At 39.6% G+C, this 15,778-nt stretch overlaps 2 protein-coding genes and 1 pseudogene across 7 annotated transcripts in view; 1 reads left to right on the top strand and 2 right to left on the bottom strand.

Annotated features, from left to right (window-relative positions):
* Positions 1–8,453: 8,453 nt before the first annotated feature.
* On the bottom strand, positions 8,454–10,544 carry LOC119556924. The gene is made up of 2 exons (XM_037869410.1): positions 10,099–10,544; positions 8,454–10,037 (listed from the first exon to the last, which is right to left on the bottom strand). Exons 1-2 carry the CDS (start codon positions 10,490–10,492, stop codon positions 8,545–8,547), a joined length of 1,887 nt encoding a protein of 628 aa, XP_037725338.1. The 5' UTR covers positions 10,493–10,544; the 3' UTR covers positions 8,454–8,544.
* Positions 10,545–11,062: 518 nt separating this feature from the next.
* On the top strand, positions 11,063–12,573 carry LOC119557395 (annotated as a pseudogene).
* A 349-nt stretch (positions 12,574–12,922) lies between these two features.
* Positions 12,923–15,778, bottom strand: part of LOC119558032 (inositol-trisphosphate 3-kinase A) — a 28,514-nt gene continuing 25,658 nt past the window's right edge. For all 6 annotated transcript variants that reach the window (XM_037871165.1, XM_037871173.1, XM_037871166.1 and 3 more), the window contains 4 exons: positions 14,920–15,169; positions 14,159–14,427; positions 13,616–13,726; positions 12,923–13,550 (listed from right to left, as the gene is read on the bottom strand). In XM_037871165.1, coding sequence (XP_037727093.1) covers positions 13,200–13,550; positions 13,616–13,726; positions 14,159–14,427; positions 14,920–15,169 — 981 coding nt within the window. In that variant the 3' untranslated portion in view covers positions 12,923–13,199. The remainder of the gene's footprint in view (positions 13,551–13,615; positions 13,727–14,158; positions 14,428–14,919; positions 15,170–15,778) is intronic.

The following is a 15,778-nucleotide window of genomic DNA, read 5'->3' as shown; positions in this document are numbered from 1 at the left end:
CCGGAATTAATGCTAATAAACTAACACAACTGGAGATCCCAACAATAAATCAATAGAAACAATGGTGATCCCAAATATAAAACCAATGGTGATCCCAAAATAAAACAAGGAAGAACGCTATACACTACAAGGAGTACAATTTTTCCGTTGGCGTACGCGTTCTATCTCAGAACAAGGATTCATGTCGAAGGCATACATTTTTTCAAAAAGACGATAACTGCTCAGCAGGAGTGTTAACTAATCGTCAAAGAAGAAAAGATAGATAAGAAAGCAAGCAAGAATTCAATAATGTATGCTTAATAGATGTTTTGATTTAAAAATATACACTGATTTAAAAAAAAGAGGAATTTTTACTTTCGGAAGTTGTTACCGTTTTAAAGGGGTTATCGAAAACCAATGCGGAAAAATGTTGTGCGTGGTAGAAGGCCATCACCTTAGAATTGTCAAAACTGTCACTACAATGGCGCACATAATAATAACTTACAAAGGAAAATTAAAATATTTATTGTAAACTATCGGAAGAAAGAATCATTACATCTGAGGACGTTCCGAAAACTCCGAAGATAAGGGTTCCTGCAATGGACTTGTCGGAAAAAATTTAGGAGTTTGAAATAGTTTCTTCAAAACTCAGTAGATCAAGGACTTCTGGGTGAGTTTGCAAGTGCCTCTGTATAACTTATTTAATATAAACAATATGTAAAAAAATAAAATAAAAATATTACAACATACAAATACATTTTCAAATTTACTGCCTCATTTCAAATATTGAAGGTTGTAGTTTTTGCTGCGATTGTGATTGCTGTGATTGTGATGCGAAGAATTTGGATGAAAACCGCAGAAGGATTTCTTCGACAATCCAAACATTTAATTTACTGCACCAAAATTGTATCAAATAGAGATTTGCCATAGAAAGAATAATGGAGTTTGACGACAAAGTATGCCCGTTTAATTGGTACGCTCTAAATCCAGGTCTCTGTATAGAAGCGGAAAGATATACCAAAAACTGTTTAAGCTATCGATTAAATTGGTCGATTTGTGATATTTGATGGCCTGTCTACACTAATTTTGATTTTTGATTTTGACACACACGGGAAGCAATAGTTTTGTCAATGTTTTTTTTTTTTATTAAATTCATATTAATACATTTGATATAATGATGATTTAATATCATTAAGAAGATACACTAATTCATTTTTTAAATTATTTTTTCATCTATTGTCTAATTGTTCCCATGGCAGCTTTATAAAATTGAGTATTACCCCAGAGTAGAAGATAGTATAATCAAAAATAATTAAGCTAGAATTGTTTTTTTTACTATTTCCGAAAGAAAGAAAACTTTTGGGAAAGTTTCCTTCCGATAACTTCAATACTGATAGACTAGAGCAGCGGTCGGCAGCGCTCTGTTAAGTGAGCATAGGGAATTGTTCTGCCCATCCGCTGCTCGGTCACGTATAACGTAGATGTTCGTGTGACTTCGGCATGGGTCTTCGGGTCTTTTTTCTCAGCTTCGGCGCGCTTTTTTGCTGCTGCGGCAGAGGTTCGACGTCGCAGAGCGACAGAAATGAATTGCGCGCCAACTTCGTGCTTTTTTACACTCACACTAATGCAAGGCAAACTTGTGATGTGTGTATGACGACCGCTGGACTAAACGGACAGACAGACGGACATGGTGGTGATCAAGAATATATATACTTTATACCGTCTCCTTTAATGGGGTGGAAACTTCTGACTGAAATCAAAATTTAAAAACCAAACGCAAAAAGTCACTTAATATAAAATGTATGTATATATGTATGTACTATTTCCCTATTCAAACAACATTTACTGTTTATGATATGAGTTTTACGAATCCTTAAAGTCGTCCAATCAAAATAGCCCCTGTTTATTCGACACAGCCAAATTCCGCTACTCATTCTCAGCCGATAGATGCCAACCCGTAAAAAGAGGTGTTTTTATAAACTGATAAGAAATTAAAAAAAAGCGCGTGCAAAGTACTATTATACTTATGCAGTCGTCAAAATAGAAAAGGAAAAGTAATTTCTGTTGTCACTGAGTGCAGAAACAACCTGTTGGAGCAAAGCGATTTTGTGACTTGACAAAGTCAAGATCGTTGTCAGACTCCAGTATAGGCGATGGCCCAACTAAAAACAGCTGCACTATACAATTCAGCGCTTCAAAGGAATGTGACATTGATTGCTGTGAGGGAGGCGACCGCCGTCCTCCATACACGAAAGTGATGCCAGAGGATCTGCGATACGGAGTCGTGATCAGCAATGAGGAAGATTCCAATCGCTGAGATTACACGTGCGTTCTGCAAATCCAAAAGATTCTAAAAAGATTCCGTTTGGTTTTAGAAGGGGGTTCCCTGCGCTCTAGCGACTGCATTTCAAGGGAGCAGTTCGAATCCAGTTTATAAAATTGCTGCGAGGTATTATCCCTGTCGCGAGAGCTTCGCAAGGATTACTTTGGAAATGAAAACATTTAATTTACTTCACCAAAAACTCATCAAATTATATTAAATTAATAATGGACAAAAAAAGAATTTAATAGAAAAACCACAAAAGATATGTATGAATTGAACGATCATTTATTTAAGTTCAACTTTTTTGGCTTTAAGAATTTGAAAGTTTTTATCCAGAACCAATGCAAGAAGATTAGTTACGTGGCCGTCATATGCGAAGACATTGGCTGAAAATGGCCAGCTTGCCATAACTTCCGCTACAATGGCTTATATATATTGACTTACTGAAGTGAAATGTATTTATTGAAAAACAAAACTAGCGGAAGTAAAAACAGTAGATCTCCGAAAACTCCTACGAAGAATTCAAAAGACGTTAAAAGTGCAGGTGATGGCCCAACTGAAAGCAGCTGCACTCTACAAGTCTGCCCTTTGAAAGGATGTGACATTGATTGCTGTGAGGGAGACGACAGCCGTCCTCCGTACACGAAAATGAAACCGGAGGATCGGCGATACGGAGTGGTTGTAAGCAACGAAGAGAATCCCAATTGCTGTGACTAAACGTATGGCTGGTGAACTAAGATTTTGCAACTGTATTTCAGGGGAACAGTTCGCATACAGCTTTTGAAATTGTTGCGAAAGATTATCACTATCCACAGAAAAATTTAGTAACCATACTAATTACAAAATATTAGAAAAAATAAGTTAATATAAGACCCAAAAAATAAAAATATAAATTGAACGGCCGTTCTCCTGTGTAGGTTATTAATACAGCTTCGCAAGCGAAAATATTTGATGGTTTAAGTGAAGTCCTTAAGAGACTTGTTCAGACTGAGCTAAATAAAGACTGGAGTCCGGCGAAACGATGTGACCGTAATCTGCTACGCTCTAAATCCATTCATTTTCGATTAATACTAGATAAAACCGCTATCGGGACTGTAAATATGGAAAAATATACCAAAAATATAAGTAACTACAGAGGAACACAAAATACAGGTTCAGCGATAGCTTAGAATAATACATAATTCGGCTTATTTTAAATATTTTCGGTGACACACATTCAATACATAACGGCATTCCTAAAAAGTAGTCCCGATCTTAAACTATTATACACGTCTTTAAAATTTGACAACGATGTTAAGCTCCCTTTTTTTTCACAATTTCTCTGATGGAATTTTAGCCAAATCAAGGCGAACAGCTATAAGACCCACTGTTTTGAGCAGCTTGCTACAAATGCTATCGATCCCCATCACTTTAAGGAACATTTATTTTTTGACCCATTTTCGCATTTTTTATATAAGTGTTTTTTAAGCTGCTATTTTATAGCTGCCATAGGAATGATCGGAAAATGAATGAGAAAATTACGATTACGTTATTAAATTAACAATGGACAAAAAAGAATTAAATAGAACAAGATCCCACGGACGAGTAATTCAAAAGGCTATCAAACACAACGTCGGATATACGAGTTTAATGCATCGAGTAATCAAGAACACTTATTTCCGGAATTAATGCTAATAAACTAACACAACTGGAGATCCCAACAATAAATCAATAGAAACAATGGTGATCCCAAATATAAAACCAATGGTGATCCCAAAATAAAACAAGGAAGAACGCTATACACTACAAGGAGTACAATTTTTCCGTTGGCGTACGCGTTCTATCTCAGAACAAGGATTCATGTCGAAGGCATACATTTTTTCAAAAAGACGATAACTGCTCAGCAGGAGTGTTAACTAATCGTCAAAGAAGAAAAGATAGATAAGAAAGCAAGCAAGAATTCAATAATGTATGCTTAATAGATGTTTTGATTTAAAAATATACACTGATTTAAAAAAAAGAGGAATTTTTACTTTCGGAAGTTGTTACCGTTTTAAAGGGGTTATCGAAAACCAATGCGGAAAAATGTTGTGCGTGGTAGAAGGCCATCACCTTAGAATTGTCAAAACTGTCACTACAATGGCGCACATAATAATAACTTACAAAGGAAAATTAAAATATTTATTGTAAACTATCGGAAGAAAGAATCATTACATCTGAGGACGTTCCGAAAACTCCGAAGATAAGGGTTCCTGCAATGGACTTGTCGGAAAAAATTTAGGAGTTTGAAATAGTTTCTTCAAAACTCAGTAGATCAAGGACTTCTGGGTGAGTTTGCAAGTGCCTCTGTATAACTTATTTAATATAAACAATATGTAAAAAAATAAAATAAAAATATTACAACATACAAATACATTTTCAAATTTACTGCCTCATTTCAAATATTGAAGGTTGTAGTTTTTGCTGCGATTGTGATTGCTGTGATTGTGATGCGAAGAATTTGGATGAAAACCGCAGAAGGATTTCTTCGACAATCCAAACATTTAATTTACTGCACCAAAATTGTATCAAATAGAGATTTGCCATAGAAAGAATAATGGAGTTTGACGACAAAGTATGCCCGTTTAATTGGTACGCTCTAAATCCAGGTCTCTGTATAGAAGCGGAAAGATATACCAAAAACTGTTTAAGCTATCGATTAAATTGGTCGATTTGTGATATTTGATGGCCTGTCTACACTAATTTTGATTTTTGATTTTGACACACACGGGAAGCAATAGTTTTGTCAATGTTTTTTTTTTTTATTAAATTCATATTAATACATTTGATATAATGATGATTTAATATCATTAAGAAGATACACTAATTCATTTTTTAAATTATTTTTTCATCTATTGTCTAATTGTTCCCATGGCAGCTTTATAAAATTGAGTATTACCCCAGAGTAGAAGATAGTATAATCAAAAATAATTAAGCTAGAATTGTTTTTTTTTACTATTTCCGAAAGAAAGAAAACTTTTGGGAAAGTTTCCTTCCGATAACTTCAATACTGATAGACTAGAGCAGCGGTCGGCAGCGCTCTGTTAAGTGAGCATAGGGAATTGTTCTGCCCATCCGCTGCTCGGTCACGTATAACGTAGATGTTCGTGTGACTTCGGCATGGGTCTTCGGGTCTTTTTTCTCAGCTTCGGCGCGCTTTTTTGCTGCTGCGGCAGAGGTTCGACGTCGCAGAGCGACAGAAATGAATTGCGCGCCAACTTCGTGCTTTTTTACACTCACACTAATGCAAGGCAAACTTGTGATGTGTGTATGACGACCGCTGGACTAAACGGACAGACAGACGGACATGGTGGTGATCAAGAATATATATACTTTATACCGTCTCCTTTAATGGGGTGGAAACTTCTGACTGAAATCAAAATTTAAAAACCAAACGCAAAAAGTCACTTAATATAAAATGTATGTATATATGTATGTACTATTTCCCTATTCAAACAACATTTACTGTTTATGATATGAGTTTTACGAATCCTTAAAGTCGTCCAATCAAAATAGCCCCTGTTTATTCGACACAGCCAAATTCCGCTACTCATTCTCAGCCGATAGATGCCAACCCGTAAAAAGAGGTGTTTTTATAAACTGATAAGAAATTAAAAAAAAGCGCGTGCAAAGTACTATTATACTTATGCAGTCGTCAAAATAGAAAAGGAAAAGTAATTTCTGTTGTCACTGAGTGCAGAAACAACCTGTTGGAGCAAAGCGATTTTGTGACTTGACAAAGTCAAGATCGTTGTCAGACTCCAGTATAGGCGATGGCCCAACTAAAAACAGCTGCACTATACAATTCAGCGCTTCAAAGGAATGTGACATTGATTGCTGTGAGGGAGGCGACCGCCGTCCTCCATACACGAAAGTGATGCCAGAGGATCTGCGATACGGAGTCGTGATCAGCAATGAGGAAGATTCCAATCGCTGAGATTACACGTGCGTTCTGCAAATCCAAAAGATACTAAAAAGATTCCGTTTGGTTTTAGAAGAAGGGGGTTCCCTGCGCTCTAGCGACTGCATTTCAAGGGAGCAGTTCGAATCCAGTTTATAAAATTGCTGCGAGGTATTATCCCTGTCGCGAGAGCTTCGCAAGGATTACTTTGGAAATGAAAACATTTAATTTACTTCACCAAAAACTCATCAAATTATATTAAATTAATAATGGACAAAAAAGAATTTAATAGAAAAACCACAAAAGATATGTATGAATTGAACGATCATTTATTTAAGTTCAACTTTTTTGGCTTTAAGAATTTGAAAGTTTTTATCCAGAACCAATGCAAGAAGATTAGTTACGTGGCCGTCATATGCGAAGACATTGGCTGAAAATGGCCAGCTTGCCATAACTTCCGCTACAATGGCTTATATATATTGACTTACTGAAGTGAAATGTATTTATTGAAAAACAAAACTAGCGGAAGTAAAAACAGTAGATCTCCGAAAACTCCTACGAAGAATTCAAAAGACGTTAAAAGTGCAGGTGATGGCCCAACTGAAAGCAGCTGCACTCTACAAGTCTGCCCTTTGAAAGGATGTGACATTGATTGCTGTGAGGGAGACGACAGCCGTCCTCCGTACACGAAAATGAAACCGGAGGATCGGCGATACGGAGTGGTTGTAAGCAACGAAGAGAATCCCAATTGCTGTGACTAAACGTATGGCTGGTGAACTAAGATTTTGCAACTGTATTTCAGGGGAACAGTTCGCATACAGCTTTTGAAATTGTTGCGAACGATTATCACTATCCACAGAAAAATTTAGTAACTATACTAATTACAAAATATTAGAAAAAATAAGTTAATATAAGACCCAAAAAATAAAAATATAAATTGAACGGCCGTTCTCCTGTGTAGGTTATTAATACAGCTTCGCAAGCGAAAATATTTGATGGTTTAAGTGAAGTCCTTAAGAGACTTGTTCAGACTGAGCTAAATAAAGACTGGAGTCCGGCGAAACGATGTGACCGTAATCTGCTACGCTCTAAATCCATTCATTTTCGATTAATACTAGATAAAACCGCTATCGGGACTGTAAGTATGGAAAAATATACCAAAAATATAAGTAATAACACAGGAACACAAAATACAGGTTCAGCGATAGCTTAGAATAATACATAATTCGGCGTATCTTAAATATTTTCGCTGACACACATTCAATACATAACGGCATTTCTAAAAAGTAGTCCCTATCTTGAACTCTTGCACACGTCTTTAAAATTTGACAACGATGTTAAGCTCCTTATTTTTTCACAATTTCTCTGATGGAATTTTAGCCAAATCAAGGCGTACAGCTATAAGACCCACTGTTTTGAGCAGCTTGCTACAAATGCTATCGATCCCCATCACTTTAAGGAACATTTATTTTTTGACCCATTTTCGCATTTTTTATATAAGTGTTTTTTAAGCTGCTATTTTATAGCTGCCATAGGAATGATCGGAAAATGAATGAGAAAATTACGATTACGTTTTTATACCCGTTACTCGTAGAGTAAAAGGGTATAGTAGATTCGTCGGAAAGTATGTAACAGGCAGAAGGAAGCGTTTCCGACCCCATAAAGTATATATATTCTTGATCAGGATCACTAGCCGATTCGATCTAGCCATGTCCGTCTGTCCGTCTGTCTGTCCGGATGAACGCTGAGATCTCGGAAACTATAAGAGCTAGGTTATTTAGATTTGGCGTGCAGATTCCTGAGCTTCTTACGCAGCGCAAGTTTGTTTCAGCAGAGTGCCACGCCCAAAAACCGCCCAAAACTGTGGCTCCTACAGTTTTGATGCTAGAATACAAATTTTAACTGAAATGTATTGGTCTCGTCAATACCTATCGATTTATCCAAAATAAAAATTTGCCACGCCCACAACGCTTAAATCTGTCTACCGCCGGTAGGTGGCGCATTTCAATCTCGCTTTGCTGCTAGCAGATCTCCATTTCCCTTTGGTCCCTTTAGCTGAGTAACGGGTATCTGATAGTCGAGGTACTCGACTATAGCGTTCTACCTTGTTTTTAAGTGATTTAAGAAATATTCGTCCTTAAATAATGCCTGCATCTTTTTTTACAAATAAATAGTACTTCTATCACATTATCGCTGATATCAATCACTGCTTCAGGTTGCTAAAGTTCGGCTTGATATATTTGTTTAACTATCAGTGTTTTTACCAATTCAGATAATAAACAGTGTTAAAATACAATACATTTGTAGAGCAATGTTGTCGGATTTACTCAGACTCGGAGCGATACTTCCAGGTGGTGGTTTTCTCCTTAAAGCTGTAGTGGTTCAGCATGTTCTTGAAGATCTTGAAAAATTTTGTTAGCGTAGGTTCGAGAAAGTCCCCAGGTAGTGGCTCTACATCCATTCGCAGCTCCTTGTAGTCCTCACTGGCCAGCAGCGAGAGATAGCCCCGCAAATTGACCGCATATTGTGGATTTTCCATTCTGGTCTTTTTGAACTCGATGGTCTGCTGCAACTGGTGGGCAAAAAAGGATTGGCCCGCGCCCCGCTGATAAGAACGTCCTGTCCAAGTGTCGCAGGGGCTGCTGATGAGCCACTTAAAGTAGTGCGGCGGCTTCGATTCCTTTAGTTTGATATTCAAGGCATATAGCTGTGTCAGCACATCCCTGATGGCAAACACATAGCAGTCCAACCAGTAGTAGTATATAGTTAGGACCCCCTCCTCAAGGCATTTGATCTCATTTCTGGTGGGGGTGATCAGGTGCGATAGACCGATGGTTGGGGCTTTATAGACCAGTTTGGTTTCCTTCGACCCTCCGGAAACGTCCACCTTTAGCTGCTTTTGCGGAGCGGCCATCTCTGTTTTCTGGTTATTCGCCACTTGCCCCATAGATCCTAACTTATCCGCTATGCCAAACAATAGGTAGTAATATAGCTTGGCTGGTTGCGAAATCACTTCCCGATTGCTGCATCCTTGAGCGGCCAGGACAAGACACTGTCTGAAATAATGTAGTTTCGATGGACACATTGAGCCGGCCACGTTGCGCTGCAAGTCGAAGGGATCCTGTACGCACATGGCCCGTTCGAGTGGAAAACCCTTTGGCGGCTCTGCCCCTCCGCCATGGATCAGTCGTAGCTGGTTTTCGTACTCGGGAAATCCACCCGGCGTGCCCAGTGAGGTGTCCTTGTCCAGACAGCTGCCCAAAAAGGCACACAAAACACTCTTCCCAAAGTCTACGGTAATGTAGTAATCAAAGAAATTTTTGATTAGTTCCAGGGTGGTGATCTGTGACGGAATCGTTGGCATCTGGTTCAGACTATAGGCGAAGTTAACGCCCGATACATTGACCGGTGGGCAGAGCGATTGCAGCTTCTTTATGGATGGCACCAGTCGAAGTACTTGCAAGCTAACGATGATCAAGGTAACCAGGCAGTAGCTTGATATGCAGCCCTGACCTATGATTTTCAGCTCCTTGGCCCAGATCTTCAAGAACAGAGTGAGCTCACGAAGTCGCTTATCGTGCGACATAAAGTCGCGTACAAACTGGGAGTTATGTACACCATTCGGATTGGACATATTGATGTCTATATTAATCCCTGTGGGCTGATGCCTGCACTTTATAATGGGCACAACGGCACGACGAATGTCAACGATGTCCGTAAAGCATTTGTTGCGCCGTAAGAGGCGTGAGATCTGGCCCAACAGCTTCTTGGGTTGCTGCACGCCGCAGGGTTCTATATACATATCTATGTCGCTTCCTGGGGGAAGCGAAGTGGAAGCGTATTGGATGCCATTCACGTCTTACCGGTAAGCACTTACCCCTCACTGCCAAGTCACTGGCCAACGAACCGAAGAAAGTCACCACAACCATTCCCTTCATGCTCTTCTCTATGTATGTGCTCACGTCATCAAAGCAAAACTCCATTTTGCTCAGATCCGCAGCGAAGAAATGCAACATCGCTTGCAGTTGGGCCCCGTGATTCGAGGTATAGAGGGCCTTCCGCAGCTCATAGCGCTCGGATTGGGATTGGTTCCTGCCCGAGGGGTACAGTCGACGGCGCAGCTTCTTCTGGGGCAGGCTGTCATGGTCCAGCAGCTCGTGGGCAAGGCAATCCAGCATCCTCTGGAAGGGTTTGGCGCACATCACGCACAGAATCACATTGCCGGCACCATCCTCAGGCGGGGCAGAAATAATCGATTCGGAGGCCGCCATTTTTTCACTATTAAATCTTTTTTTAGTTTTAATTTACTCAAGTTAAGTTGTTCCTTCCGGCACGGCTTATTCAATAAGAATGATTAGAAACTTAGGACCTGCCTCGATTTTCTCCAAAACGATATTATCGACTAGTCATTATTTAACACATAAAACTAAAAAAAAAGGAAAAAAAAGGTTGCTTTATGATAATCATGTGTGTTAACCGATGTGTGTTATAAAATGTTGGTGCTTAAGTGTTGATACTGGTAGAGTGGGACTCAGTTCTAAGTTCCAGGCGAAGAATTTCAAAAGTGAAAAAGAAAACAATCCATTGTTTTTGGAAGGGATTCTTCCAGAACAGACCTATTCAAATGTACCGTACATTTTTTTTATAACTGTGGTAAAAGGTTCTTAATTAAAGATAAAAAAGGAAGCTAACCGAAGTTGATGTATAGTATCCTTGCCGCTTAACAATGTCATGCAGTTAAGATCATACATATATTACAGAACCCGCATAATCAGAAGATTTTTATATAAATATACCGATAGTTCGTATGACATCTATATTATATAGTAGTAGTAGTGGATTAAAAAACACCGACGCCGCCAGAGTTTGAAAATAAACAATTAAAAATAAAAGCAATACGAGGAAATGCTGGAAGCCGGTGGTGAGGCAAAGATACTGGCCTGTTTTACCAGTGCGGATGTGGGCCCCGAGGCGAAGGAATACAATTTACTTCGCGCCGATGAGGAATATCGCAATGGCAATGTGGAGCACTCGATTTACTATCAGGTTAAAGCCCAATTCCAGTCCACCGATCTGCGTTATCTCACCGAAGCGGCGGAGATGGAAAATCAGCGACCCACAACAGAGGAGCTGATAAAATCAGCCTCCAGCCAAGAAAAAAATGACTACAAAAGCAAAAAGTTCCTAAGGAATATCATCAACTATCTCCAGCGGATGGAGCGCGAGAAGCCACCGGAGAAGCCAATCGAAGAATCCTTCGAGTACCTGGACTTTCTCAAGGATGCACAAGAGCCCACAGAGAGTCTAACCCACATTTCGAATATATGTCATACCCAGCCCGATGAATGGTGTGTTCTGCAGCTATGCAAGAGCTTCAATCCCGCCACCACCTACTCCGTGTTCAACGAGATAATCGCCAGCGATGGAGCCATATATCTCACCCTGCTCCGCCATTGTAGAAGCCCCCAATTGGGACCCATTTGCCTAAGATTTTCCAATGAAAATCTGGCCAATCTCTTTCGGGAGTACAGCACTCTGGTGGAGTGGTTCAGGCGAGTGGTCACCGTGGATCCCCTCAACATGAAGGGCAAGAAGGCCAAGCAAAAGTATTGGGAGGAGCTGAATGCCTTTGACGCCTTCCTGCAGAAACTACTCACTGCCTTCCGGGACATAATCTCTCCCTATGCCTTTCTGTTCCTTCGCAAACGCTATGACTGCAGTGTTGTTCAAAAGCAGATCAAGGTCGTAAATACTCTTGTGGATGATTTCTGGAAGATCTATTTGTCGTGCACGTGCTCGCAGCGTGGTCTTCCTATTTGGTTGCGACTCTACGCGGATGCTGGGCACAGGCTTGTACAGCGCATTGTATGGAGCCCATGATTACTACCACGGAGCTTTGTGTCCCTCGATAGTGGGCACTCTCATGCCCGCCCTTGATGGGAATATGGATACGGTTTCGGTGACAGTCTTGAGTCTTTGGTTGGCTCCGGGAGATACAAAAGTGATCGTAAAAATGGGATTATTAAAGGAAAGGAGGAAAACCCGCCAACCATGGACGTCCAACCCAACTACCACCTGGGCAGCCTGTGCTCCATTCTCTCGCTGGTGCAGCAGGGCAAGGTGGAGCCAAACATCTACAACTGCTGCATTTACGTTTGCCGCGGTCTGCCCGCCTGGAACGTGGACGTTGAAAAGATGCCTTTATAGCCAAATTCGTTTTTGTGTCGTGGAGTCGATCTCCCTAAGGCAATTGTTTAGCAAAAGAAACCATGTACAAAAGTCTGATATAATTGAACTAATTCATTCAAGTGGAAAGTGGTGCGCATAAGATTGCATTCAAATATAATTAAAACACTCAGTAGTAGTATTATTTTCTCATTATTTTACGGTCGGTCCAATGCAGTTATGTGATATAGTCGTTCGATTATATCCTTTGATCCAATCGTATAGCCTATCCCGCAGATAGAATAAAACAAGTACATTTTCTGGTTTAACTGAATTTAATAGTGCACAATTAGTAGTATTTAGTAGGTAGTCGCATAACCATTATATTAAAAACTTAAATTAAGCTCTTGTTGCTGTTGGGTGTTCTTAGTTACTTTTCGTATCGTTACGATTGACAGTTTTGCCTGCCAGCGGGTGTTGTCCACTTATTCTGGTCCCTCGGGGCTCGCCAAACGTGAGTTTTTTGGATAAATAAATTACACTACAGTAGCAGCACATATACGGCTATATATTTCCTATATACGTAGGCGTATATTATATAATAAAAGTATGTATGTGTATGTATATGCCTATTGTGGTTTCAGTCTTTGATTTTAAACTTAAGGGGTTAAATAAAAGCAAATTGTTGTAAAAAAAAAAACAAAAAAAAGTAGGTCACTTATGCTAGGAATTGGGGATTAATCGATTCGGGAAGTGGAAATGTCATTGCCTTGGGGCCCAGCCCCAAAACCCCGTAAAAAAAAAGAATTTCCTTCAGGGCTTGCATTCTCCTGGCTCTTCTTTTTCATAATCCCCGCCAGAAATTGGCGATGGAATGGATGCGTCCGCATTCATAGATGCCTGCAGCTCCACAAAGATATCGATGAGATTGTTGATCCCGATGAGATAACCATCCTCGTGGTTGCCCACCTTCCAGGCTGAGTAGTGATCGATCCGCAGTTGCGGCGGTAACTCCACCGTCTTGGCGAAGTCGATCAGCCAGATACTGGCGTGGGTCTGATCGTGGACGAAGAGCAGGGAGCTGCCGATGACCTCGTGGGTCTGGAAGAACTCCGATACCGCCAGAGTGGCCCTTATCGCACGCAAACGCTGGATGTATCGGGGCTGTTCAAAAAAAGATACATTAAAATTCTCATGTTTCGTTATTTTTTATATCTTTTAATACTCACAAGAATGTGGGGATGGCCGCTGAGGAACTCGACAAAGGCCAACTTGATTTGTTCGCGTGACTTCGTCGTTTTGAAATCTTTGGAACTGGTGCCATCGCTTTTCTTGATGCCCTGCAAATGGTGATTATACAACTTAAGTAATGACTTTCCTTTCTGTTCTCAAACCAAAAATAAACTTAAACATTTTCGGAAAAAAAGAGGTTATCAAATATTTTGTTTTAAGGAAAATGAAACAACATCGATAATAGTGTTATTTTGATAATATTATTATTATTATTATTAATAATATTATTAATTGAGATAATAAAGTGGTTAAGCTAACGTTAGAACGAGGCTAAGTGTCGGACTCGATTTGCAGAAATTAAAAGACGCGATTTTTTATATTTTCGATATCTAAAATTTCGATATTTTCGATATAAATTTGATCGTCAATCGAACTTTTCCCCTTATACATAAATATTATGGAGTAGCCATTTATGGCCTACAGTGTTTTTTTCAATTTTAATTACTCAGTTTGAAAATTCGAATTAACATAGAACCCACCTCGATGCGGAATCCCAGCGTGGCTGTGCTGGAGATGGTCTCCCGCCAGACCATATATCGTGGCTTGGTCACCGCCTTCGCCGCATGCTCCTCGGCGGTGGGGGCTTGGCTATCAATCTGTATCATCTTGTCGTACATGTCCTTGCGCAACTTGGGCTTCTCCTTGGCCTTGGACAGCTCCTCCTCCAAATAGGTGCGAACGCCCACTTTGCAGTCCATTACGCACGGCTGTACGTAGTCACTGAGGAGATCCTGAAGCTGCAGGTAAACTGAAAAAGGTCCAGGATTTGGTGGATGAAAGTAGAAAACATACAAACTCTTAGAGAATATTAACTTTTATTTAACTGGAACTAGAGTCGTTATATATTTGATTACTGATCTTTAAGAACTTGGAATAACAATAAACTTTAGGAAATAAAACTACACAGAGAAAACTATCTAAGAACATTGTTCTTGAATTGAGAACATTCGATCTTAAAAACCGTGTAAGTACATTTTGGTATCAATATAAGAACGAAATGGTGAGAAGAGAAAAGTTAAATTGAGTTTATTTAACAACTTTTTGATAAGTATACACTAAGGACTGAACTGATAGTTTATTTGTACATACAATGTACTTAAATACCGCCAATTCAACTTTGTTCGAGCAAAGTAAAGACATTTTCAACTTAAAAATGACGTTCTATTTTTAAGAACATTTTCAACTCAGATAAGAACGTCAGAATTTTCTCTGTGTAGGGTAAATACTATCCCAGACTCACGTTCGCCATCCTCGCTGGTCACCTGGCCCTTGTAAACGGGCACATAGGGCCTGAGCAGATCCTGCATGAGGATCTGGAAGCACTCCTCCTCCTTGGGGCACAACTTCTTGAGCACGGTGCCCGGTTCGGGACCCGCCTTGAAGTTGCCCTGATGTCCGGCCAGCTGGACCCATGGGTATCGCTGCTTCTTGTACGTCTGGAAGAAGGGCGTCCACTGGACGATGTTGCGGATCTTCCGCCAGCCGGAGCTCTGCAAAGGTGAGGGGTAAATAAATTAATCAGAGGATTCCATTGGGGTGGCTATTTTTGTACACATGTTGAATGTTCCTTGGAATGCTGGAACATAGTTAATCTTTGTTAAAAAAATATAAATATCGCCTAGATCTTATATAACGAATGGTTAAACTTAATACATGTACAAGTATTTTTAAAATGTCAGAATAGATTTAAAAATTTGCCAATTATTTTACGTAAGTACTGAAATATTCACGCCTACTGTGGCTGTTACTTTTGTTCGGTAATTTGAACTAGTTTCTCCCTAATTGTTCACAATGTTTTCTTTCGTAATAATAGGGTCTACAAAAATGAAAGGGAAAATATAAGTAAAATACATTTTTTTGCAACACATGTGCGAGTGTAGGTCAAATTTTCGAGGTACTAAAATGTCGCTTCAATTAGCTCATCCATTTTAAAATCAATTTTTTCGTTTATTTGATTTTAAACAGAGAAACAAATTGCTTGAGGCAGCTGACAACTGAATAAAGACCCATTTTCATGCCCTAATTTTTTTTGCTGAGTTTTCATTACTCAAACTACATGTAAACACAAGTTTAAGTTGATCAGTAAAGTACTCACGAGG

The sequence above is a fragment of the Drosophila subpulchrella genome, chromosome X (genome assembly GCF_014743375.2).
Source record: "Drosophila subpulchrella strain 33 F10 #4 breed RU33 chromosome X, RU_Dsub_v1.1 Primary Assembly, whole genome shotgun sequence".
Lineage (NCBI taxonomy): Eukaryota > Metazoa > Arthropoda > Insecta > Diptera > Drosophilidae > Drosophila > Drosophila subpulchrella.
The sequence above is the reverse complement of the archived record's forward strand: the minus strand, read 5'-3'. Positions and strand labels throughout refer to the sequence as shown.

Excerpts from the sequence above, each read along its gene's own strand:
- LOC119556924 (XM_037869410.1), bottom strand. The coding sequence starts at position 10,492 with ATGGCGGCCTCCGAATCGATTATTTCTGCCCCGCCTGAGGATGGTGCC. Across the intron at positions 10,038-10,098 it reads CAGTGACTTGGCAGTGAGGG|GAAGCGACATAGATATGTAT; the intron begins GTAAGTGCTTAC and ends CGCTTCCCCCAG.